General features: G+C 31.0%; 1 protein-coding gene across 1 annotated transcript; it reads left to right on the top strand.

Annotated features, from left to right (window-relative positions):
• On the top strand, positions 1-26102 carry LOC123291428 (limbic system-associated membrane protein-like). The gene is made up of 4 exons (XM_044871719.1): positions 1-34; positions 7601-7779; positions 22618-22828; positions 25666-26102. Exons 1-4 carry the CDS (start codon positions 1-3, stop codon positions 26100-26102), a joined length of 861 nt encoding a protein of 286 aa, XP_044727654.1.
• The last annotated feature ends 388 nt before the right edge of the window (positions 26103-26490 follow it).

Raw genomic sequence — 26490 nt, 5'->3', positions numbered from 1 at the left:
ATGTATATGGAAACGAACGAATGGATGGCTAATGGTCAGTCGTATTTGTCGTCGGATAATAATAATGGGTTACTTTATTGTATACTGTGCTATGGTTTATATGTTGCTATTTTTTGTTGTAAGCTTTCGGGTTGGTTTTTTTTTTATGGTAGTAATTTTTCGTAATTTTATATTTGTTAGCATTCAACTTTTTTACTACAATTATTTGTAGTGTAATGTTAATGTCTTGATATTGCTTGTGAAGTATCTTTACGAGGCTCTAGCAGGTAATAAACAGCGTAGTTTCAAAGATTTAAGCATACAAAGGGACATAGGGACATAGGGACATAGGGACAGAGAAAGCGCTTTCTCTGTCCCTATGTCCCTATGTCCCTTTGTATGCTTAAATCTTTGAAACTACGCAACAGATTTTGATGCGGTTTTTTAATAGATAGAGTGATTCAAGAGGAAGGTTTTTATGTATAATACATCCATATTATAGTAGAGTAAGGGGTTGAAATAGGGGTTGAAAGGGATATGCTTCAAAAACTAAAAAAGTTGTGCATCGATTAAGCTCAAATATTGACACGATATACAACCAGCTTCAAAGATCTATTGTTTTTATCTACTTTTAACCTTTGGAGGGTAGAAAGGTGTAGCGAGAAAGTGGGAAGGAATTATGGAATATTTACAAATATACCTAAGTAAGGTATCAAATAAAAGAGCATGACGTGTACATTACAAAACTGTTATCCCACGCAAGGAAATGTGGAGGGAGGGGTGCAAGTGGGGATGTTGCCCAGCAAAGCGGGTAGTTCACAGCTAGTTTAATTATAATCAGTATGAATTAGATAATCTTCAATATTTCCTAAAAAATTGAGGACAGAAAATGTTCATCTCAATTCAACAGGTAAATTCGTAAAATCCAAAACAAAAAATATATATATATACAAGATTTTGTTATTATTAAAGATAGACATAATATCAAAAAAACTTTGTACATGATGATAATGTAAAAAAATGTAGAGATAAAACATAAAAGAGAATTAATAATAAAAGGAAAAGAAATAATATATTATGTAGGTACCTGCCTTTACATGTACAACGACGTAAGAGTAAGAATAGTAACGCTTTAAAGATTTAAGATCATCTAACTTTTATCCTACAAACAATAATAATAACCTACCTACTATAAAAAAAAAACAAGTGAAAACAAACAATTGACTGAGTTAATTGTTGAAATACTATGTATAAACAGTGTTGATTACACTGTCACATTACATGTCACACATACATATTACTTATATTCCCATATAATTTGCGTGTAATTTACGCTCTCACGAGTAAACTGTGATGTTTACGAAAAAATATTTCAAACAAAAGTTGTTTATTTGTTTATAAGGAACATTTTTTACCTTTAAACTTTTATTCTATCTCTAACGGTTTACAAAATGAGACCCAATTGACCTATGTTGCTAATTTACGAAATCGACTTCAATTTTTACGTTCTGAGTGACCTGTAAAGCTTTCAGCTTGATGTCTTTTTTCGTTTTTGAGTTATCGTGTTGACAGACGGACAGACAACCGAAAATGAACTAATTAGGTGATTTTATGAACAACTAGACCAAAATTTTGTTGGTAGCATTAATATTTTCAAGTGTTACAAACTTGGGACTAAACTTAATATACTATGATATATTTTATATATACATGGTATAAAAATTTACTACATATAAGAAGTAGATACGACGGAGCTGAATCGAAAGAAGAAAATTGTTGTGGTATACATATTACTACTATTACTACTAAAAACCACAATGTTACAGTTTTACAATTTTACTATAGAAAAATAATAAAAAAATAAATAAAATAAACGAAGGAAAAGTACAAATCGGTCATGTGTGTAATGTAGGCTTTATATTTATTGGGTTTCGTATCATTTTGATTTATTATTTTGATTCAATAAATAAAATCAAGTTTGAAAAGACAAGAAAATATTTGCATCTGAAATAGTTAACTAACAAAGTGGTTCTGATCTTTGATAACTTCCGATTACTGTTCATAGATGGTGTTCGATATAAAATTTGAGAAATATAATTAATTTTATCATTTGTTTACAATATAATAAAAGTGAGATAAAGATTTAAATAAGTTGTTAGAGAAGAGTAAAGAAGTTAAAATCAATCATATTAGCTATAATTTGCTGCTTACCACTGGACACTTTTTCAATTTGTCCCCATACAAGATAGTTCTCCTGAACTATACCATCCATACGTGTACGCCTGTTACTATGGAAAAGCCTGAAAGTCTCTCTGTCAATTTATGAGAAAGTGGCGCTGAACTAGCATATTTTTTAAATGTGTACTACCCACAAGTATAAAACCAACTTTAAAAAAAACACTAGTTCACTTTCAACAAGTTCACTTGTGACTTGTAGCATTATGGAAACGAACCTTTTTGAAGATGTCAATCGGTGATGGCTATTCTTTAATTATATGTCCGGATTTAATAATAATATGATAATGTTTATAATTTGTTTTATGTAGTTAGTTAAAAATTTTCTTTAGTATTATTTAAAAAATATAATGCTTTAATTGTAGATGTTTTTCTTTTGCATCTGAACATTTCTAATTTCTAGCCTTTAAAAGTATTAATAAGTGTTTATTATGACGTTTAATTAGAAATCTGCACATGACAAAATACCGACACGTTCAAAGAGGTTCGTTTCCATAATACTACAAGTAACAAGTGCACTTGCTGAAAGTGAACTTGTGGTTTTTTTAAACTTGATTTGGTTTTATACTTGTGGGTAGTCCACATTTAAAAAATAAGCTAGTGTAGCGCCACTTTCTCATAAATTGTCAATGAGACATTCAGGCTTCCGTATATTACCGATATGACTCATTCAACTGATAAAATGCTATTACTCTTCAACAGTACCCTCAAAAGGGGTTACAAAAATTGAAAATAAAATCTAGAAATGTCACAATTTTTTTTTTCTTTCTTTTGTAATTTTTATATGTATTATACAAAGATAATATTAAAAGTATTATTTTATTAATAAAAAAAAAATCATAATAAATTTGAACAAAAATAAAAGAAAATAAGGAGACATATAATAATAAAGTAGGTACTGGCTGTGGTATTAAGTTTAACGGTTTATTTCATCAGATAACATTTATCCGCCATGCTTCAATCGTTCCTTATTTAATATAATCAATATAAAAATAATTTTTAAATGCTATGTCTTATTATTTTACGTGCTCCAATATAAAAGTCATTTGGGTTTGCGTATTTTTTTTTTAGATAATTTTCTTCTGATAGAAAATGTGGAAATTGGTTTAGTACGGTTGATGGTTCGTTAGTCCTTCGATGAGAGATTAGCTCACGCGTTTACTACATGCGTCCAATATTTCGGACGAAACGGAACGGAAAAAATCCCTTTGAAAAAATCGAGAAAAACGCAAAAAAAATTTGTGTTTTGGATTTTGATGAAACTCGTTGGATGGGGTAATTTTGATCCAAAAAGTATATAAATCAGGTTAATTTAATGATTGGATGCAGAGCATTGAAATTTTGTACACTTTCTAGACCCAGCGGTTTCAGCTGTGTTTTGATCGATCAGTCAGTTTCCATTCTTATATATACCATGTGTGTTTGTACCATCTAGGCATATACATACTGATGAAAATTCACTTAGCTGAAGCAGCTCCTGCATTGTGTTTTTTTTTATTTTATTATTGTTCTTTTCTTCGAATATTTTTTATGTAATGAATGTCTTTACTATTCTTCAATAATGTCAATTTCCTGCGATATTAGTACGCATCATAATATTACGGGTAGAAAAACAGTTGGTATAGAAAATGTCTTCGTATTTTACATTTTTAACGAAAACTGTAACTATTGAACCGTAAATTATATCTGATTACACTAAGGTTAGGCTAAATTTCAAGTGAGACTTTCTGAGATATCGCAATGTCTGGTTAGATTTTAGTCCGTATCTCAAAAACTATTCGACCAGTCAACAAATGCACCCGATTTTTGCACTTTTTGGGTCAAAATTACCTTATATACTGAGTTTTATCGAAATTGGAGATTAAAAAAATTTTTCGATTTTTTGCAATTTTTTTAGGGGTACCCCTTTGAAAAAATCGAGAAAAACGCAAAAAAAAATTTTGTTTTGGAATTTGATGAAACTCGGTGGATGGGGTAATTTTGACCCAAAAAGTATAAAAATCAGGCTAATTTATTGATTAAAAGCAGACTTTCTGAGATATCGCAACATTGAACATCTTCTAGACCCAGCGGTTTCAGCTGTGCTGTTGATCGATCAGTCAGCTTCCATTATATATATAGATATAAAGAGCATCATAACAAATGAAATGTTGTAGGTATATCACATGATGATGTAAGAATGGTCAAAACGCATGCATTTGATCATCACATTTTTAAAGTCGGATAAAAGAGTATGAGATTTATTTGTACGGAATAATGGTTGAGAACAATTGAAATTGATTTGACAATAAGTGATCCGTAAAGACATATAAATGTTGGACTGTAAAAATTAAAGAAAATCCCTTTTTCATTTTCCTATATACATACATACCATGCACATACATAGGTGTGAGATACAAACATTAAAAACAAAAGAATTTTTTGTGGAAATAGTGTGTGTCTTTTCTTTTATTATGTTGAAAAAAAGAATTTTTAACCGGAACACAAAAAGAGAGAGAGGAAATGATGTTCACCATCTAAAAAACATCATATCACTTCTATTATTAGTGACCATAAAATTTAATGATATTTCGGTAGGAAAATTGACTGTTATTATTCTATTGTGTTTTCATTATTTCCATTTTTAACGGTGCTCACACAGATAATTTCTGGGAAATAGAGAGGCATCAATGTAAAAATAGTACAATTTGTGATAATGTTGGTGGTATCACAAGGAAAACCAGCCTATAATGAAAAAAAAAGCAAATAAGAAAACTATTAATCGATTTTCGGAGGAGATAGTTTGCGTTGAAAATTTTAAAGTTTTCGTTTCTTACAATAAGTCTCGCCGAAAGTAAAAAAACCGCATCTCTCAAACACATATAGAAGAAAGAAGATTGTTTTGGGGGCGATTTTCCCAGTTTAACGGGTTGTGACGTATACCTTTCAAAATCTCTGTTAATTTGACTTTTTTACGCGTCGAATGGACAAAAAACTTACTCATACATAGCGTGAATAGAAATGAAAAGAGTATTTTTAAGCATCATTTTCTTATTTTCGGAGAATTATAATGCTATCATACTGTGAAAAACCTAACCGTAACTTGAAAAATGATTAATTCCACATGCAAACTTTCAAACTCCTATTTAACACCTTTCAAGTTTTATTTTCTTAACAAAAAGTGAATTCCTATGTTCATTTCCAAAGTATCATCTATCTTTAATCCGGAAATCATCAAAATCAAATGAAAACACTTGAAAACTAAACAAACTTACTTTCACATTTATAATACGAGTTCCGATAACATATAACAATCAACTTTGTTTTTACATAACATTTTAATATTTAGCTCCTGCCGTGGACCAGTGATTCCCAAAGTGGTACATATAGACTGACAGTGGACCACAATGACCTACAAAGAATCCATGTGAGCGAAAAAAATAATTGGGGGTCTTTGAGATGAACGATATAGTTGATCTCATATAACTTAATTTTAATTTGGTTTACAAAAAACAAATTTTTTACCTCACTATACAATTAAAAATGTGTCAAAACATCAATTTTTAAGTCAATGAATTTTTAAAATGTAATAATTATTAACCAATAGTCGACGAGGGAAAAAAACTTTGGGGATCTCTTCCCTAGAATCTTTCAAACTGCCTTGAAAATATTTTATAGAAGAGCGAGTTTAGATTACTAAGATTTTCTTTTATTATTTTTACCTTAAATAATTCTTTTAATTAAAATACCTCGATAAAAAAAAAGTATCTGAAGTATCTTGAAGCCAGTGAAAACAAATCAAATCTCAAGATAAGATTAATGGATTATATTATATTAAATAGAAGTTAAAAAAAAAGGTTTGTCGGTCATTAAATACCTTATTATATCATTTTATTTTCGTTGTTTTTAGCTGTTTTTTACTATCTTTAGCCGTCAAGTAAACTTCACATAATGATGTGTATGTATATATAACTATACTAGAGTGACACTCACCCGCTTCGCTGGGTTTAAAAGTAAAGATTGATAAAGATTGCTCTCGCTTATCCCTTTCTATAACACTCGAAATAATGGTAAGGATTGTTTTACACAGGTAAAATATATGTATGGTTTTCTATTTTTTTAAATGTATAATAGTAATTATTCATTGAGTATATCAGAGAAGATGGCCGTGAAATATTTTATATTGACTATTTTTACAGAAATCTGTAATTTATGATAATGTCAAATTAAATTTATTTTTAAATTATTTAAATATTTTTCTTAATATATCGTTATAAATTATATCTCATGTGTTATTCTGATATATCAGCTATATTGCTGTACAGTTTCATTAAAAACCATTCGCTAGTTTTAGCGTGAAAGCGTAACAAATAAACAAACAAACATGCTTACTTTTACATTTATAATATATAGAGATAGGTATATGTAAACATAAAGATACCATAAAACTGTTACAAATGTTTCATATTAATTTAATTAACGTACAAAACCTGACAAAAAATGATAAAATTTTATTTTCAAATTCATCAAGTTACTTTCATAAAATCTTAAAAGTTCCTTTCATAAAAAAACAAAAACTCGACTTCGCAAAAGATGAAAAAAATTAATAAAGGAGGATCAAAACTATAATTCCAATTGAAATGTTTTAATTAATAATAGTCGGAAGCTTTCAGCTTGATATCTTTTTTCGTTTTTGAGTAATCGTGGTCAAAGACAGACGGGCGGACGGACAATCGAAAATGGACTAATTTGGTAATTTTATGAACACCTTTACCAAAATTTTGTTCGTAGCATCAATATTTTCAAGCGTTTCAAACTTGGGACTAAATGTAGTATACCTTGATATATATTACATTATATAAAAAACATAGATAATGGGAGTTATGTTTAGTTTATAAATTTTTTTTTTTGTTATTTCATCTCATCATATAACACCCAAAAAATAATATTGTTTTGTCTTTTCGTGATTGTCTTTTTGTTGACTTTTCAAAATAAAAAACGGTACAAAACGGCTGAAGTTTAAAAAATATAAAAAATTTTTATATTTTAATGTTTTATATTTTGTGTCTGGTATGCAATAATTCAGATCATGTATACTAATATTATTCTTTATATTATATGTTTTTTTTTTTTAATATTTTCTTTAAAAAAAAGTTATTTTTCTAACAAATAGCATTGTATTAAATTATATTTATTAACTTCATTAAGGTTTTCGATACCAAAATCGAAAAAATTCTATAATATTCATATATGGATACGTAATGCCTAAACTAAATTTTTAAAAAGTTACACCGAAAAATACAAGAAGTAATATTTATTGACGCATCTCGAAAAATGTTCAGAAAATGACTCTGAAAGAACATTATAGAACAGGATATTATATAATTTTTCTTTTCTTTTTTTTCAGTACCGGAAAATTTAATTGTAATGGGTGTTGGAGCTGGTAGTGTCATAGAACAGGTTCCATATTGGGAGCAACCATTTTCACAACCATATTTTGATAATTCAACGCGACGTGAAACAACTACAACGGTTGGACAAACTGCGTATTTACATTGTAGAGTACGAAATTTGGGTGATAGAGCCGTAAGTATAAATTATTTAATTCGTTGTAACTTTTTGAACTAGAATTATTCACAGTGACATCTAGGTAGACGGAAGTTTACCTTTGGCGAAAACGCATTGCTAGACGGGGTGCCAAAAATTCACTCGAAGCACTTTATATTTGCGTTTCCGATATCTACTAAAGGCTTTGCTTTCTAGTAGTTTTGTCTGTGACAACAGCGAAAAATCAACGCTTCTTATCAACCTTGTGTCGTCTCAAAACATACCTTAGATCGACAATGTCTGAAAATCGGCTAAACGGCTTAGTTTCTCGTTCAATATACATCGCGTTGTTGGAGGTCGATGCACACAATGTTTTAGAAAAGTTTTTTTCTGTACCTAGCAGAATTCAGTTATTGAAAAACAGTGATTGAATTTCACATTTTGACCTTATTAAGTGTTCTCTTACTCGAAAAAATAATAACTTGTTTTGATTGACTTTATGGCCTATGAGTATGGGTATGGGTATGGAGGTTAGCGGGCCATGCTCGAGGATCGCGCCTCGAAGCAATGGTTCAGAGCACCTAGCCAAGTAAACCCTTGTACTCTATCCCCGCTACGCTTTTCAGTGGCTATTATAACCAACTGATGTACTGAAACCCAGGATTTGCCTAGCGCTGAGTTTCCTTCTGGTTCGACAATGGCCGGACCAAACCATTTCCTTCGCTGCTGTATGAGCGCCGGGCAATAACAGAGAAAGTGGTTCGATGTTTCTTCTGAATTTTCTCCGCATCTGTCACACGCGGGAGATTGTCTTTTTACAATCTGATGTTGGAACTTGTTCAGGTTATCATGGCCTGCGAGTAACTCTACGATGACTCTAATATCAGCTCTGTTTAGTTTCAAGATCTCCTCGGCTCTGTTACCGAGCGAGTTTCCTTCACCCAACAGACTTTTGGCTTTATGACCTAACATGCGAACAAAAGTTTGATCGGACCTGGCCCTGATAACTATTATTAATTTTTCAATTTTCTTTTTTGAAGTGAAACCAATAACTTGCTAACAGATAGTAAATAAATATACTCATGTTCCACTTGAATAAAATTGTATAAAATTCAATATGAGTCAGAGTGAATGAATATAACCGGATCAAATAATTGTGATATTGCAATGTTAAATACAACTATAATAACATAATAACAACATATGTAATGTGTATCCACTCAAACAAATGTCAATTTAATTAGTTCTATGTAAACATTTTCAATTTACACAACCTGACCTCTCCTCCTCGACTATGTCATTCTCGCATGGTTTACTTGCTTTTACAAAGTAACCGATCAATCGATTTAAAAACAATATGAACAAGTGAAAACAAAAAATTGACTGAGTTAATTGTTGAAATACCATGTATAGACAGTGTTGATTACTCTGTCATATTACACATACAAACATGTCACACATATATAACTGATATAGCCATAACATACATACTATAGAATTTGCGTATAATTTATGCTCTCACGGGTAAACAGTGATGTTTACGAAAAAATGTTGCAAACTAAAGTTGTTTATTTTTTTATAAGGAACATTTTTTACATATAAACTTTTGTTCTATCTCTAACGGTTTTCAAGATGAGTCCCACGAAACCAAGATCCAATTGACCCATGTATTTCATTTACGAACTCGACCTCATCTTTTACGTCCTGAGCACGCTATAAAAATTTCGGCTTGATATGTCTTTTCGTTTTTGAGTTATCGTGTTAACAGACAGGCGGAGACGGGCAGACAACCGGAAATGGACTTATTAGGTGATTTTATGAACACCTATACCAATATTTTGATCATAGTATCAATATTTTTAAGCGTTACAAACTTGGGTCTAAACTTAGTATACCTTGGTATATTTCATATACATGGTAGGTATAATAAAACTATAACTGTACTGATACAACTTCATGATGTAATAATTATATCAATCAGAATCTGAATATGAATTCCTACGATAAGGACTGTTAAGAAGGAAATGAGAGAATGTGGTAACTGATAAAATCAATAAAATAATAATGATAATTTCAAACGATTAAACAATTTTTTTATTTAAAGTTTGTTTTGAATATTTTCTCAGTTTTATCATTTCGATTGTCGCTTATAGAGGTATAGATAAGTAGCAGTCTCACTTACGGAGATCCAAGAGGGAAAAACGACTCTCTCTTACAGAGGTTTCTGTTTCTCGCTAATAGAGGTTTTGGGAGCTTAAAATGACGGGTCCTGACTATTAATCTCACTTATAGAGTTTTCTCTCTTATCCAGTACTCACTTACCCAGGTTTGACTGTATATAGTCTCTTTTAAATCGGTTTGGAGTCATCCTTAGCAGAAATACTTTCTTGAAAATGAAAAATACAAAATTCCCATATTACCAACCTAGAAGGTACTTACCTATATTGATTTTTTAATATAATGCTAGGTACGCAATCAATTATAACTTTCATATCAAATATTAATAATGGAGTTACATATGGATAGGTAGGTATAATAGTTACATTACAAGTGGTATTTTACTTTGATTTCAATATGTAACATATACATCGTCTATCAATATCGTTAATATTTGTTACCGTGTTAAAGTATCCATAAAATTTAATAGGTTTTTATTTGATTTTTTTCACATACCTATTCATTTTTAGTTATACAGTGAAACCTGGATAAGCGAAAGTTCAAGAGAGTACAATCTCATTCTCGCTTATATAGAAGTTTCTCCCTAAACTCGAATTTCTCGCTAATGCAGGTACATGGGTAGCGTTTCTCTCTTATAGAAGAGGTACGCAGCAAAAACAAGTCACAGCAAGTACGAATGTAGTAAATATGTAATATGATAAAATATAGTTCCTCCTAAATAATACAGTAGAACCTCGATAACTTAAACCTCGGTAACATAAAAACCTCTGTTACTTCAAAAAATACTATGTTCCCTTCCCATCAGAGCCCAAAACCTCTATAACTTAAAATACGCAACCTCTATAACTTAAATAAATAATCTCTGTATAGGCCCTCAGTAACTACATAGAAACATGTACATACCTCTATATTAACTAGGGTACATAGAAACATGTACATACCTCTATATTAACCTTTACCTAACATAGACACTTGCTAACTTAAAACCTCTATAACTTAAAATATTTTTTGTTTCCCTTGGACTTTAACTTATCGAGGTTCTACTGTATAAATAAATAAAGCTCGACTGTCGCTTATAGAGGTATAGATAAAAAGCAGTCTCACTTATGAAGGTCCATGATGGAAAAAGTCAGCCGAATGCGGAGATACCTAATTTTTATTTAAGTAAAATTAATATTCTTTTAAAAGTTCTAATAGAGGTAGGTCGTAACAATTTTGTTGCACCCAGTACTTAGTATAGATACAAATTCAATTAAAACAAGTGAAAACAAACAATTGACTGAGTTAATTGTTGAAATACTATGTATAGACAGTGTTGATTACGAAATCGTTTGATTTTTTAACGACACGTCCTAGATAGCCATACACACATAACTGATATTCTCATATAATACATACTATAAAATTTGCGCCCTCGTGCATAAACAGTGATGTTTACGAAAAAATGTTTCAAACAAAAGTTGTTTATTTATAAATATATATATATTTTATGGTTCAAGACCCAATTGGCCAATGTTGCGAACTCGACCTCACTTTTTACGTCCTAAGCATGCTATACAAATTTCAGCTTGATACCTCTTTTCGTTTTTGAGTTATCGTATTCACAGACAGACGGACAAAAGGGCAACCGAAAATGAACTAATTAGGTTATTATTTGAACACCTCTACCAAAATTTTGTTCGTAGCATCAATATTTTTAAACGTTACAGACTTGGGACTAAACTTAGTATACTTTGATATATTTCACATGTATGTGGTATAAAAAAACAAAAATTATATCATGTTAAAATATCTTTTTCATGTGAAAATTATATTTTGACGTACCAATATATCAATGATATCTAAGCAGACGAGTTATATTGTAAACTATAGATGCCATAGGGGCCATAGTAGACTGATTACAATAAATATGTCGTTTTTTTTGTATTCTTTTTTATTATTATTATTTATTTTTTTAATAAAAAATCTGTAGACATGCGATATTATAATAACTTATTGATATAAATTTTCCTTTTTCACCGGAACTAGAAACAAATTGTATACTATCCACTTAGAATATGAAATATGTATTCATTTTAAACGGAGACAAACGCTCATTGAAAAATGTTACTTGCTAAAGTGTTACCTTATTTGTATTTTACCATCTTTTTCGCTGTTTAATTATTTCAGCTACTCAGTTATTTTGAGAAGCTAAGTACACCTTTTTTCATCCTTACACCCACCATGCCTAACCCATCTCAACTGTTAGTCTGTTAATTAAATTAATTTGTGTTCTGCGTCGTCCACGCCAGATCTTCTTTATTTTTCTATCAAATGCTATGATTTACCATTCATTTTCAAGCTTATCGTGCGAATGAAAAATAGACTCACGATCTAAAAATGTACGGTTTAGAGAAAAATAGGTTAGAGAAATAAAATTAAGATTTAATTTTGTTCATTATGTAATTTGTATGTCATATCTGTAATAAAATTGCCTATAAATAATTACATTTTAATTTTGTTCATTATGTAATTTGTATGTCATATCTGTTAGTAAATTGCCTATAAGGTAAATTACTTATATATTATTTGTATAGCCACGGGTACCACATTGGAGAATCATAAGTAAGCCACGAGATTTTCCAAACTTGGCAGAGTTCAGCTTCTTGTTGATAAAAAAAATAAAATTGCATTTTAAATTGAAAGTTAAAGAATAATGTAAAATGCAGAAAAACAGTCGCTTCCCAAAAAATTGGAGCTTCCGATGCCGACTATTGTATAAGTTCCCGATGGGCCATTTACTGCCAGTCCGCCTCTACCCTTGCCTCATATGTTGGAGGAAAAATCATTTATTAGCAGTTAAAAAATTGTATTCAATATAAAAAACCCAGTTTGCCATGTTTCCCCTGGTTCCGAGGGAATGATAGTCATATTACTGGATTTTATTTCTGTCCAATTTTTCAATGTCGATGAGCATATCCATAAAGAGTATACAATAAAGTTGGAGAAAAAAACACACATTCGTCTATTTGTTGTTAAGCCTTAAAAAGGGTACATAACTATAGTGTTAAAAAACTGCTATTATGTTCGACTGTGCTTTATACATTTTTTTTTATACACACAAACATAAATTATAATCTGTACTTCCCTAAACGTGCTGTTTACTAAACTTGAAGGTTTTAATTTATTTTTCGACACGTAAACAATTTGAAAAAAAAAAAAATACTACAATATATTGGGTGGACCATTTTAATATATACACACTTATATATCTCGTTTTGTTGTTAGCCACCATGAAGGTTATAAAGAAGGAGAACGATCGCTATGTACTAAAGCATTAGCGCACCTGTCCCTGAAAATTTGTAGATTTTATAGTTCATTTTCAGCCACCAGCCGCGCTGTCGTCCGTAAGTAGTATATTAGCGCACAACAGCCCGCATTTAATGATACAACTTGGCGATCCCAGCGCCTCACTTATTTTTTCAAAATATTGGGAACAATATTTTCTATTGCGATCGTTCTCCTTCTTTATAACCTTCATGTTAGCCCCTCAAAAAAATAACTTGATCGCAAATTGCAGAGTTTGATGGAGGACATTAGGTTCTGGCAGATTGAATATTGTTCTTCAGGTTTCTTAGCCACTTTTAAATCCTTAACGGAAAGAGATAGAATGTCACCTTAAATTAGAATGTTGATCCTCATAAAAAAAACTAACTTTTTTTCTAAACCATTTTTTCGAAAATCGTCAGCTTTCGGAGGATATATCATTATTGCATTTAATCGAAAGAAACATACTTACTATGGACAAAATGCTTTAACCAAAAGTTGTCAAAGATAAGAAAGAACATTCGCCTGTGTTCATGACTTTGAATTACAATTATCGATAAACTCTAAGCATATTTTCTTTCGAGTAAATGCAATTATGACATGTTTTTAGGTCACATTTTTTCCGAAAAGGTAAAATTTTTCGAAAAAATGTTTTGAACAAAAATTGTTCGATTTTTTATGAGGATCAACTTTCTAATTTAATGTGTCATTCTATCTGTTATCGTTTAGGACCTAAATTAGCTATTAAATAAACTTGAAGAACTAGGTCCAATCTGAACTCAGAACATGATGTCCCCCGCCCAGCTCTGCAACTTTTGTTATACCATGTATGAAATATACATAGTATATTAAGTTTAGTCCCAAGTTTGTAACGCTTAAAAATAATGATGCTAGGAAAAAAATTTTGTCATAGGTGTTCATAAAATGACTTAATTAGTCCATTTCCGGTTGTCCGTCCGTCCGTCCGTCCGTCTGTGGACACGATAACTCAAAAACGAAAAAAGATATCGAGCTGAAATTTTTACAGCGTACTCAGGACGTAAAAAGTGAGGTCAAGATCGTAAATGAGCATCATAAGTCAATTAGGTCTTGGATCCGTAGGACCCATCTTGTAAACCGTTAGAGATAGAACAAAAGTTTAAATGTAAAAAATGTTCCTTATCAAATTAAACAACTTTTGTTTGAAACATTTTTTCGTAAACATCACTGTGTACCCGTGAGGGCGCCAATTAGGCGAAAATTTTATAATATGTTCTATACTTGATTATCAGTTATGTATGTGTCACATGTTTGTATGTGTTATGTGATAAAGAAATCAACACTGATTATGCATGGTATTTCAACAATTAACTCAGTCAATTGTTTGTTTTCACTTGTTTTAAGTTATTTTTGGATTTGTTAACTACAAAACGAGATATTTATATGTATATATTAAAATGAATCACTCTGTATATATATCTATGATACTCAGGTCGACAATTCTGTTTATATATATTTTTTTATTCAACTTTATTTATCAACTCGTAAATAAAGCAATGAATGAATACTTCTCTTTATCAAATTATAGAAGGTTCGTTGCAAATACAACTCAAATTAATAGATTTGAAAAAATTTATTATAAAAATTGTTTCATATTTATTTATTAAGTAACAGTTTTTGTATTTAAACTTTTCTTCTATCTCTATTTATTTACAAGATAAGTCTTATGAACTACAGACCTGTACTATATGCTAATTTTTGACGTCCTGGATACGCTACAAAAATTTCAGCTTAATATCTCTTTTCGTTTTTGAGTTATCGTGCAAATTGATGCACAAACCGAAATGATGGACTACTTATATGTGATTTTATGAACACTACTTCTTAGTATTATAAACTTATTGCTAAAATTAGTATACCTTGATATATATTTCATACACACAGGGTATATAAAATACAATAATAATTTTATTAAACAAAAAAGCTTTTCCTTTAATTTTTACACGGAATCCTAAATACATTCTTAATAAATAAAAAGTTTTCTCTTGAGGATAAATGAAATATTTACTAGAAATCTTAATTGAAATTCGTATTTGTTTTTTATTTTGTCATGAATTTTTTTATTTATTATTTATTTAATATTAATTTATAAATTAACAAACAACAACAAAATTTGAAAAATTCATAAAAAGTTTGTTTCTGTTACTTAACAGAATTTTTAATGAATATTTATTTTACAAAAATTTCAAATTAATAAGCATACAAAACATAATTCTTTGTACAAAGAGTTTGAAAATTAATATTTATCAAGAAAAAAAAAAGTCGTGTTTAATTACAAAGGAACATTAATATTGGATCGTGAGGATTTGATGGTTACCTAGAATAAAAGTAAACAAAAGTTACTTGAAAGATCAAAGTTTATCAATTAAAAACTCGCATACCGTTTTTTAGTATACAGGGTGTCCCGTGACTCGATGCACATACCTAAGAGGTGAATTCTTTGGAAAATTTTAAGTCGAAAGTGACTTATAAACTTTTGTCCAAAACACAATAGTTAAGGAGTTATTTGCACTATTAAATTTAACCAATGAATACAAGCTATGGCCATCGACTCATGAGCACCCTATGGGAAATACTTTGCATTTTGGATTCAATGGCGAAACTTAATAGACGTGTACACTAAACCTTGTTTTACGATTAAAGAAATGTAGTCACCTTGGGAGTCATGGTGAGGTCCTCGTTTTCAGGGATTGCCTACCTAGAAGGCTGTTTCACGTCCGTTTCTTGTGCTGTGTATCTCAAAAGTGGGTATATATAACTAAACTGTTTGAAAGTACTCGACGACTCGATGTCAGAACCCGTTATCAAGATGACAATGGCAAAAATTCCATATCGGGCTCCACAGCGAAACATCATAAAGTAAGAGTTTGAAGTAATTGAGCTGCGAAAAGTATAATACTGGGGCTGATCTCAAAGAAAAGCACTGCGTAAGGCATACGAGGGACTGCACATTACTGTGGATAGCGTACCTCAGCAGGAACAGAGAATTCAAAATCTCATACTTGTATCTCGTTTAAAATCGAAAAACTTGAGTTCTATTCTCCATTGTCTCTATTACCCATTATAAACTCATGGTTTAATAATATTTTGCGGTTTATTCAGTTAAAGGTAAAAAACAAATTTCAATAGAAGTGTTGTAAAATACCTTCCCATTCTTTATTAAAATAACAATAACAATAATGATAAGAATAATAATAATTTGAACAAAATAATAATTTTTTATATGAATGTATAAATAAATCAAAAATATACATGAAAATGATATTGTATTTCCCAATGGAACTTATTTTCATAGATAAAACATACAACAACTATGTATGTGCGCTATGCTCTAGAACTATAAATATATAATACTTCAGATGACATAAATATCTAGGCCACCTACACAACACAACACACAGTTCAAAATTGATGCTTTCCATATACATACACAAAATACAGAAAGGCTGTAGTTTACTCTTTTTTTTACGATCTAAACCAAAACACTAAAATTAGAAGGTGTGTTATCTTCCATTTTCTTACCAATGAATGAAAATGTAGCCCATGTTTATTGCTTTGTATAAATATGATAATTTCATATTCGTTACATCAACCTCAAGTTAGCTTGTCGATAATCTGGCGGTAACATAAATTAAATCAAGTTCAAATCAATATATATTAGAAAACACCTTAAATGTATCATTCCTATTAACACACGAAGTTTACGAAGAATCTCAATCTCATGATCAGAGGCCATTGCAATCAATGTCAGAGAAAGATTTAAGATACAATTACTTCTACCTACTACCAACTTCATATTAAAGATTCAAGCTACCACGTGCGCATGGGAAGGGTTTTAGGGGTCAAAACCTCTCCCATTGAGAATCTTTCCATATAAATTTCAATTAACATTATAGTCCTGTAAACGCATCCATTTATGAAACGCATTTCCACTGTCTAGTCAGATTTCCATTGATATTTTGAGCTCGGTTCATTCTTTGACTTTATCTTCAAGCACTTCAAGTACTTCAAACAAAAAAATCTGGATCATGACGAGGCTATCGAACTGCTGATACTGCGAAACAGGTTTTGCTTGAAAGAAAAGGAAATGCTGGAGAAGTGATCAGAAAAATTTTCAAAATCATGAGCTATATCTGCAATGAATTCGACATAGAATTGCGAAAGCCAAAGTTCGCGTCATAACTGACTTAAGGCTCAAATACATAGACTGATTCAATTGAAGATTATAGATCGATTTTTGAATCATCGAAATATTATATCAAATTTTGCTTGTCTCTTTCTCAATAAAATGAAAAATTTGATGAAGACTCTTGCGCTCAACTTTGTGATTTTACACGAGCATTCCCATAACATCTAGGTCGACGTTCAATTTTCAGCGAGTCGGCAAATATTCACTTGAAGCCAGTATTTGCAATAAAGATGCGTTTCCAAACATTGCATCTGTATATTCTATGTCTATTAAATGACCTGTAAAAAAGTTCCAATGAAAATCGGTAGATATAGAGTATTCCTTAGCAGAAATATTCGATAGAAGATTATTAATGGCTTTTCAACGTTTCCTGAAACCCAGTTTGAGCCTGTTATCGTTGTTCTACTCTAAGTTTCAATTTATATGAAATGAAAGAACCACTCTGTATTTATATTATAATAAATATCATCACTACCAACATTAAAAACATATACTATATATGTATTAAGTTGGCAATAGTGAGTGGATATAACTAATATATAATATTTTGTCATTTTTTTTATATTTTTTAATTTACGTTTTTTTTACATAAATAGTTTCCAATTTAAAAAAATGACGATAACATAACGGAAATTAACTGGTGTAGTACACTATATTCTAGTGCTACCCACCTAACAAACACATGAGTTTGAGAGCTAACCAACAAATAACCTTGTTTTTTGTGCATACACACTCACTAACCTTACTTTTAGTTCTTATCAAACATTTTATGTCTAAAATGTATATTTCAACATTAGAGTTAAAATTCACTACCTATAGATAAATATCTTTTCACTCTTATATGGTGGCGGTGAAAATGCTAATCGGTTACGTTACACAGTACTGTTACAATATATTCTATCCAGAATGTTGTATGAGAGACAACCATTTCCGAAAACTACACACAAATATTAGGTTAGGTATACCATATAAGTAGCTTTTAAAACCGACAAGCTATTTTATATAATAGTTATAGTAATTACCACTATGTGGCCACATCATAATGACCATTGTGATTTGTTTCATTTTGTTTTCAAATTTTGTAAAGTTTTTTTGTGTTCAATTGATAACAACATGTACTATGCAGTCATTATTACTTCAACAGGAATAAATTTTATGTTTAAAACAAATAAAAATGGCTGGGGTAAACGTTTCATAGCCTCTGCATACGAACTTTTAGTACGTAAGTGCACTGATTACCTTTATGACGTCCATGGCAGATATTTTTGTTTGTTTAAAACACTTATGGTGCGATATCATGGTGGTGCTTCTTATGTCAAATTTGATCACATGGTATAATTTCGATCAGAGTGTCATCTAGATAAGAAAAAAGCGTCATACTGTAGCGTCAAGTGTCAAGTTGACTTGTGCGACTGTCTGTCTGAAGTATTTTAAATCCTCTGCATAATATCGATTGTGTTCAGTTCAATATAACATTTTTAGCGTCAAGTAAATCATACCAGCTTCAATCAATTGAAGATCAAATATCGCTGCTTTTGATCTAGATGGCACTCTGATCAAAATTATACCATGTGCTCATTTTTGACGATAGAAGCTAGCGCCAAGAGTCCCTATGAAATCGCACCTTTAAGCATCAAGCGACTGTTAACATGTTTTAGATTGTAAAAAGTTACCACAATGAATAACGAATAAGAAAAGATCGGTGGATTAATTTTAGTGATTTCAGGTTTTGGTAGCTAAAGTCATTTGGGCTAACTGTGCGCAGTGGGTAAGTGTGCGCACCGTGTATATGCCAGGAACGAAGAATAGTGGAGAGAGGGAGGTTCATTTAAGTGAAATAGACACGCAGGAGTGGCGAATAATAAGCAGTATTTTACTAAAAAACGAACAATGGCTTAGATGATTTGCCAATTAAGGTCCTTTTTGATGTAAATTAGTATACAGATAGTATGGGGGCAGTTTTTGCAAGAGAAATTTTCATGGAGTGTTCGGGGAGGGAATTCTGGGTATAATTTTTTTCCGGAAAATGAGGATTTATCTAGCGTGGACGTTCAATGGCAATTCATGAAAACATAAACTGAATATTATTAAATAGTATATTACCTCTAGCTTTATATATAGAGGTGAAAATAACAAAAACTTATAAATTTACCTTGATTTGAATCGATTACAAAGATTTATGCTCAACCAATGAATAATTGTTTGCAATTTCTATTCAAAAAGGAATACATTTTTATGCATGCAATTTGCTTTTTACATTGTGGTCACCAAAAGGGAGCACCTTAAGGTATATTAGGTGGCCAGACAAATATTCTGTTAAATTACCATGGATAGGTTCTCTCATTGCACGCTTTAAACACGACCACGCCGTTTTCTTGACAATGATGTTCTTGCAGGTCATAAGTCTAAATGCGTTAACCACAGTGCTTACATCCGCGGAATCGGCCAAAGGTAAAAGATTAGCACCTCCCTGACACGATGGTATATATAAGAGCTCGAAACAGCCACGCTGCGTTGAGTTCATCATAGATGTCCTTTGGCGACTTTGCCGCCTTGCAGTATAAAGTCTAACCGAGAAAGAATGAACATATTGGTGTCTTCCAGTTTTTGTCCGGGGTCGAGAAGAGACTCGAGTTCCTTTTTAACGCCCCCTTTGATGATCCGAATGACATCAAAGGGGGTTTGAACGACATAGAAGCCCGGGGATACGCTCAGGTGTTGGTACTCTTCTTCTTTTCAGACCTATTTCTCCTTGAATGGTAAACTCTGTGGGAAAGACTTTCAGTCACCGTCTATAATTTACATGTAGTGAGACACATTTCGGTGATTGGAACCTTAAGGCTATTTATTCACGCGATGGTTCTCTCATCTTTACTGTGCACAGTAGTTGTGGAGTTTGCGTAAAGTTCAGCTATCACACTTTTCACGTTGTTGAGCAGCCGTATCTCTTCTGATACTCACCGAATATGATCAAATTAGCGAAAAATTGTATAGTTAATAATACACTGAATCAAAAAAACTTCCAAGAACTTGCCTGCTAAGCAATGCGGTCATTACAAAACACCCTCTACATTATATGATATGCGGAAAGTATAAAAATTTAAATAAAACAATATAAACAGCTTGGTTTTAAATCACGTTGTGTTTGTTTACGCACATGCCAAAATCTATCATAAATGCCCGGTTAACAAGAGGTAACAAACTATTTAGGAATAAATTGGAATACGTGTCTTGAATAAAATAAACAAAATGTTCATAAATTTTGGTAACATACATTGAAATATTATAACATAATTTATTTTACGCATTATATTTTAATAACAATCATTATTTTGTATGTAGAATAACATGAGAATTAAATATTATTTTACACAAAAACTAATCGATCGTCCTATATTAAAAGTTATTTGATTATTGAATAGTCTTTTTAACCCCCGAACTAAAAAAGGGGGTGTTATAAGTTTAACATCACATTTAAAATAAAATTCCAATAAGATCGGATAAAATTTGGCTGTGTTATCAAAAAAAATCTAATTTTTTAACTTTATGACGTCATCAGAATCCAAAAAATTTAATTTTGCTCTATCACATCCAAATTTTATCCAATTTTGATAAACGAAGTATGTAATCCTACTAAATTTGGGTCATATTTTTCAAATTTGTGATCAAAATTAACCTAGCTATAATAGTTTTCAAGAATGTGGAGTCCTGGTCCCGGAATCAAGCACATAAATTATAGCTAGGGAAAAACTGACATCACAGCTGAAAAGAATGACCCAAAATTAGTGGGTTTCAAAAAAAATTCCAATAAGATCGGATCAAATTTGCCGGTGTTATCACAAAAATCGAATTTTTGAACTTTATGACGTCATCAGAATCCAAAAAATTTAATTTTGCTCTATCACATCCAAATTTTATCCAATTTTGAAAAACCAAGTATGTAATCCTACTAAATTTGGGTCATATTTTTCAAATTTGTGATCAAAATTAACCTAGCTCTAATAGGTTTCAAGAATGTGGAGTCCTGGTCGCGGAATCAAGCACATAAATGATAGCTAGGGAAAAACTTACATCACAGCTGAAAAGAATGACCCAAAATTAGTGGGTTTCAAAAAAAATTCCAATAAGATCGGATCAAATTTGCCGGTGTTATCAAAAAAATCGAATTTTTGAACTTTATGACGTCATCAGAATCGAAAAATTTTAATTTTGCTCTATCATATCCAAATTTTATCCAATTTTGATAAACCAAGTATGTAAACCTACTAAATTTGAGTCATATTTTTCAAATTTGTGATCAAAATTAACCTAGCTCTAATAGTTTTCAAGAATGTGTGGTCCTAGTCCCGCAATCATGCACATAAATAATAGCTAGGGAAAAACTGACATCACAACTGAAAAAGATGACCCAAAATTAGTGGGTTTCAAAAAAAATTCCAATAAGATCGGATCAAATTTGCCGTTGTTATCAAAAAATCGAATTTTTGAACTTTATGACGTCATCAGAATCCAAAAAATTTAATTTTGCTCTATCACATCCAAATTTTATCCAATTTTGATAAATCAAGTATGTAATCCTACTAAAATTAGGTCATATTTTTCAAATTTGTGATCAAAATTAACCTAGCTCTAATAGGTTTCATGAATGTGGAGTCCTGGTCCCGGAATCAAGCACATAAATGATAGCTAGGGAAAAACTGACATCACAGCTGAAAAGAATGACCCAAAATTAGTGGGTTTCAAAAAAAATTCCAATAAGGTCGGATTAAATTTGCCGGTGTTATCACAAAAATCGAATTTTTGAACTTTATGACGTCATCAGAATCCAAAAAATTTTATTTTGCTCTATCACATCCAAATTTTATCCAATTTTGATAAACCAAGTATGTAATCGTACTAAATTTAGGTCATACTTTTCAATATAATTCATTAATTTTTCATCCAACTTTGAACGATAAAATAATAATAAAAAGCCCGATGACCTAGAAATTTTTTGTGATTTTTGGAAACTTTGTTAATTAAAAAATGTATTTATAAAGTTTTATTGAAATCTCTAGTATTATTCAATCTTTGCATATCTTCTTAAATCAAAGCATTATAATCGAATGATAAACGTATTAAAGTAAGACATAATTAAAATTAAATTGTTTTTCTCATTTGTGCAGGTATCATGGATACGAAAACGAGATCTACATATATTAACAGTTGGTATTTTGACATATACAAATGATCAACGATTTCAATCATTACATTCAGACGGTACAGATGAATGGACATTAAAAGTGAGTTCACCACAAACACGTGACACAGGAACGTATGAATGTCAAGTCAGCACCGAGCCTAAAATCAGTCAAGCTTTTCGGCTTAATGTTGTTGGTGAGTATATCAATCAAATTATTTATACACAGTGATACATATAAACATAACAATTTACACATCTCAGAATTTTAAATGAAAAGAGTAACTTAATTCTAACTTAATTCTTTCAAGTAGACAGTCTTTTTCGAAACATCGCATTCAATCGTATTCGTTATTGACCACGACTTCTCTTCCCGTTGGCACTTCTAATCGTTTATTTTCTCCAAAACGCATCGTATGCCCCAAAGAATATAAGATAAAAGAGAAGGTCACTTATCCAGGCGCGAATGTCATCCAGTAATTTGTGCCCTGTAAATACTACCTTATTTACAACAGAATCAATAATACATGTTATTACGATATTATTACACAGAGCACAGTGCAGTGGAAACGTACACTGAAGTACTGAGCGCATAGCCCAGAGGTCTTTAGGAGGCGTCGAATGTCGTATACTCTTTTTTAACATTGTCAGGAATAGAAGCCTTCTTCTCTAAAGTATACTCTTTGGTTTACCCATTCAACAAGCATTTAAGTCTCTTTGAGAATCAAGTAGTGTCTCTTCTCTTACATGTGTCGCAGCCAACTACCTTAATTAGCCGTTCAATTAACAGCTCAATCTTTTTACTAAACGGAGCCGTTTAATTAGCGGCCTAGAGGATATACAGCCTTTCAATCAAACAACTTGGCAAATGACTTGGATCGATAACTTTAAGTACTTGCCTAGACTAGTCATTTCAATTTAGTTTTACTTTTTACCACCTGGCGTTGTTGGTGTTTCTTACAGTTTCACTGCGTTTACCCAAAAAATAGTAAGATAGAAGAGTGTAGTCAGGACATAGATAATCGATTCAGGCAAAAAAAATTACTTAAAAAAGTTTTAAGTTTATACCAAAATTACTACAAATTTTGGCCTGGTGGCTTTTTTGGCCTGAAATATGTAAACAAATTTTGGAAATTTTTGTGTTTTCTATGGTTTGTATGGTTCTACAAGCTATTTTTAAGGGTTTTTACCAATCAAAATAGATTTAGTATAAGTTTCTAAGAAAATGAACATAAATCAATCAATCTGTACTCTGATATTAACCATTTACCGTTCTATTGCCTTTCTTAAAAGGTGAATATTTTCTCTGTAAAATATCATCACTCACCCTAAAAACTAATAATATATGTCTCTAACGAACTGGAAATTTTCCTACACCCTATGAATTTGTGAATAATTGTCTTATATACTCTCTCTCTACTCCACATACTGAAACACCCATCCTGAGAGCGAGTCAAATAGGGATGACGACACACAAGTATTTTGTTTCTTACGACATTTTTCGAGGAAGGCAATTTCCATCATGTGTACCATATCTAACTACATGTAATCAAAAATATATCATTTCAAAATCATTTTCTGAATAGTTAATTATGGTATTATTTATATCATTAGATTATGTTAATAGAGAAAATTCTTTAAACATTTTAAAATATGGGTAAACTTTCTATATTCTGTTCTCTAAATACTTCTTCGTTGTTATTCAAAATATTTCTCTCAAGTTTAAACATACTTTAGGTAAGAATTATCGTTTACGGATAATAAATATTGTTAAAATGAATCAATTTTTAAGGCATTATGGAAATGAAGTATTTATAATAGAACGTAATATGAAACTTTATCAAAACTATACCTACGGAGCGAAATTTAAAGGTGTATCATATGAAAGAGGCTTTTCTCAATCTATAAGATTTTTCATTATACCTTTTCTTTCTATTCTGTAATTTTCTGTCTAATATAATAAGTTTTCATATGAAATATTAGAAAACAAATCTCTTAACCTTATAATCCAGTCGTTTATTTTTAGGAAATCTAAACATACGAAGTTTTTTTCCATCGGAGAATACATTTATTACCTATCTAAAAATCTACAAATCTTCAAAATTTTGTATAAAACTCTTGTAAAAAAATTTATTTCTGCTACAATATACCTTAAAAGCTAGATCTATGTAAATTTTAAGGATACGTTTCTATCCTAACTCTTAAGCGGGAATTAATAAGTCATAGAAAAACTAATGGGATGGCGTACCATCTACCATCGTACCACCTAAATGACACATTGATACATCGCCACCCCTGAGTCAGTCCAATAATTTCCCCTTCAGGAGTAGCGTCTAAATGTAAACCAAATATAAATACAATGTGCGCTTCGAAGTGCTGAATCGCTTGGCACTGAACAACACAATCAGACTGATCTGGCTACCGAGCCACTCTGGCGTTAAAGAGAATGAAACAGATAACTCGTTGTGGGTGTCTCAAACACCCCTTTCACCTGAGCTTCTCATTCCCATAGAAAGATGCTCTGTAATTTACCGAATCAAAGAATGGCTACGACAAGCCCTTTTGATTTCTGGGACTTTGCGCGGGGCACGCGACAGGCCAAACTGTGTGTAACCACAGCTAGATCATTTGACCGTGCTCGTCTGAAACTTACTAGAGCACAGTTGAGAAGGCTGGTGAGAGTCTTGGCAGGACACTGTCGATTGAACTATCACCTTCATAACATGAGGATCTCTATACATGTTATTTGTAGCTACAGAAATCTGTGGGGCGTTAGATTCAGAATTTTCGGGTCCGAAACTTGGATTTTCGTGGCGTCTTGCCTCGACAGAATCAAAAAACTTTATCTGATTTTAATAGCATCTCTTACTCGAAGACGAGATGTCTCGTCTCCGGGTAGCAGGTAGTTCTCAAGAAGGGTACAGAGAATCCCTTGATCTAGGTGCTAGGAGACCACTTGCGGCATTCCTCTTATGTTTAATTATTATTATTATAACTTAAATGATTTCTAATTAAGTATTATTATTTGTTTCAGTATCAAAAGCGAAAATTCTAGGTAATCCAGAATTATACATAAAAAGTGGCAGTGATATAAATTTAACATGTATCGTGCTACAAACACCGGATCCACCAAGTTTCATCTATTGGTATCGTGGTGGCAATGTTATAAATTATTCTCAACGTGGTGGTATTAGTGTTGTTACAGAAAAACAAACTCGTACAAGTAGATTACTAATATCACGTGCTTTACCTAGTGACAGCGGTAACTATACTTGTTCACCATCAAGCAGTGACTCATCTAGTGTTTTAGTTCATGTATTAAATGGCGAACATCCGGCTGCAATGCAACATGGTAACAGTAGTTCAAGTACGAGTAGCAGCAGTTCGAATACCAGCCGTGCTAGTAGACATCATAATCATTTTAATGTATTATTGTTATTGTTTTTTATTGCATTTCTTATTTCTAGGTGACTTATTATTTTATATTTTAATTTACCAATAACAAACTATTCAAATATCATTAATTATGTGATCTAATATTTAAAATTGTGAAAAATCTTCTAACATACATGTGAAAACAAAAAAAACTATTTATTACAAATTAATAATTATTTTTAACAATTATTCAAAATAATTTTATAAGATATTTATAAATTTAGTTGACAAAATAATGATATATATATAGAAAAAAAATATTCCTTACATTTACTGTAAGTGTTATATTAAGAACGGCTCTAAAAAACTAATAACTAATTTTAAGATTTAAGGAGCTGAGATTATTTTCAAAATTATAGAATTATTGTAAATAACATAAAACTAAAAATAGAAAATAATTTAGAATAATAATTTCTTATATCAG

This window comes from Chrysoperla carnea, chromosome 2 (genome assembly GCF_905475395.1).
Source record: "Chrysoperla carnea chromosome 2, inChrCarn1.1, whole genome shotgun sequence".
Classification (NCBI taxonomy): Eukaryota; Metazoa; Arthropoda; class Insecta; order Neuroptera; family Chrysopidae; genus Chrysoperla; species Chrysoperla carnea.
This window is presented reverse-complemented; position numbering and strand designations above follow the sequence as displayed.

Coding starts and splice junctions, on each gene's coding strand:
- LOC123291428 (XM_044871719.1), top strand. CDS start 1: ATGTATATGGAAACGAACGAATGGATGGCTAATG. Junction 35..7,600: donor GAACGAATGGATGGCTAATG/GTCAGTCGTATT, acceptor CTTTTTTTTCAG/TACCGGAAAATTTAATTGTA. Junction 22,829..25,665: donor TTTTCGGCTTAATGTTGTTG/GTGAGTATATCA, acceptor TATTTGTTTCAG/TATCAAAAGCGAAAATTCTA.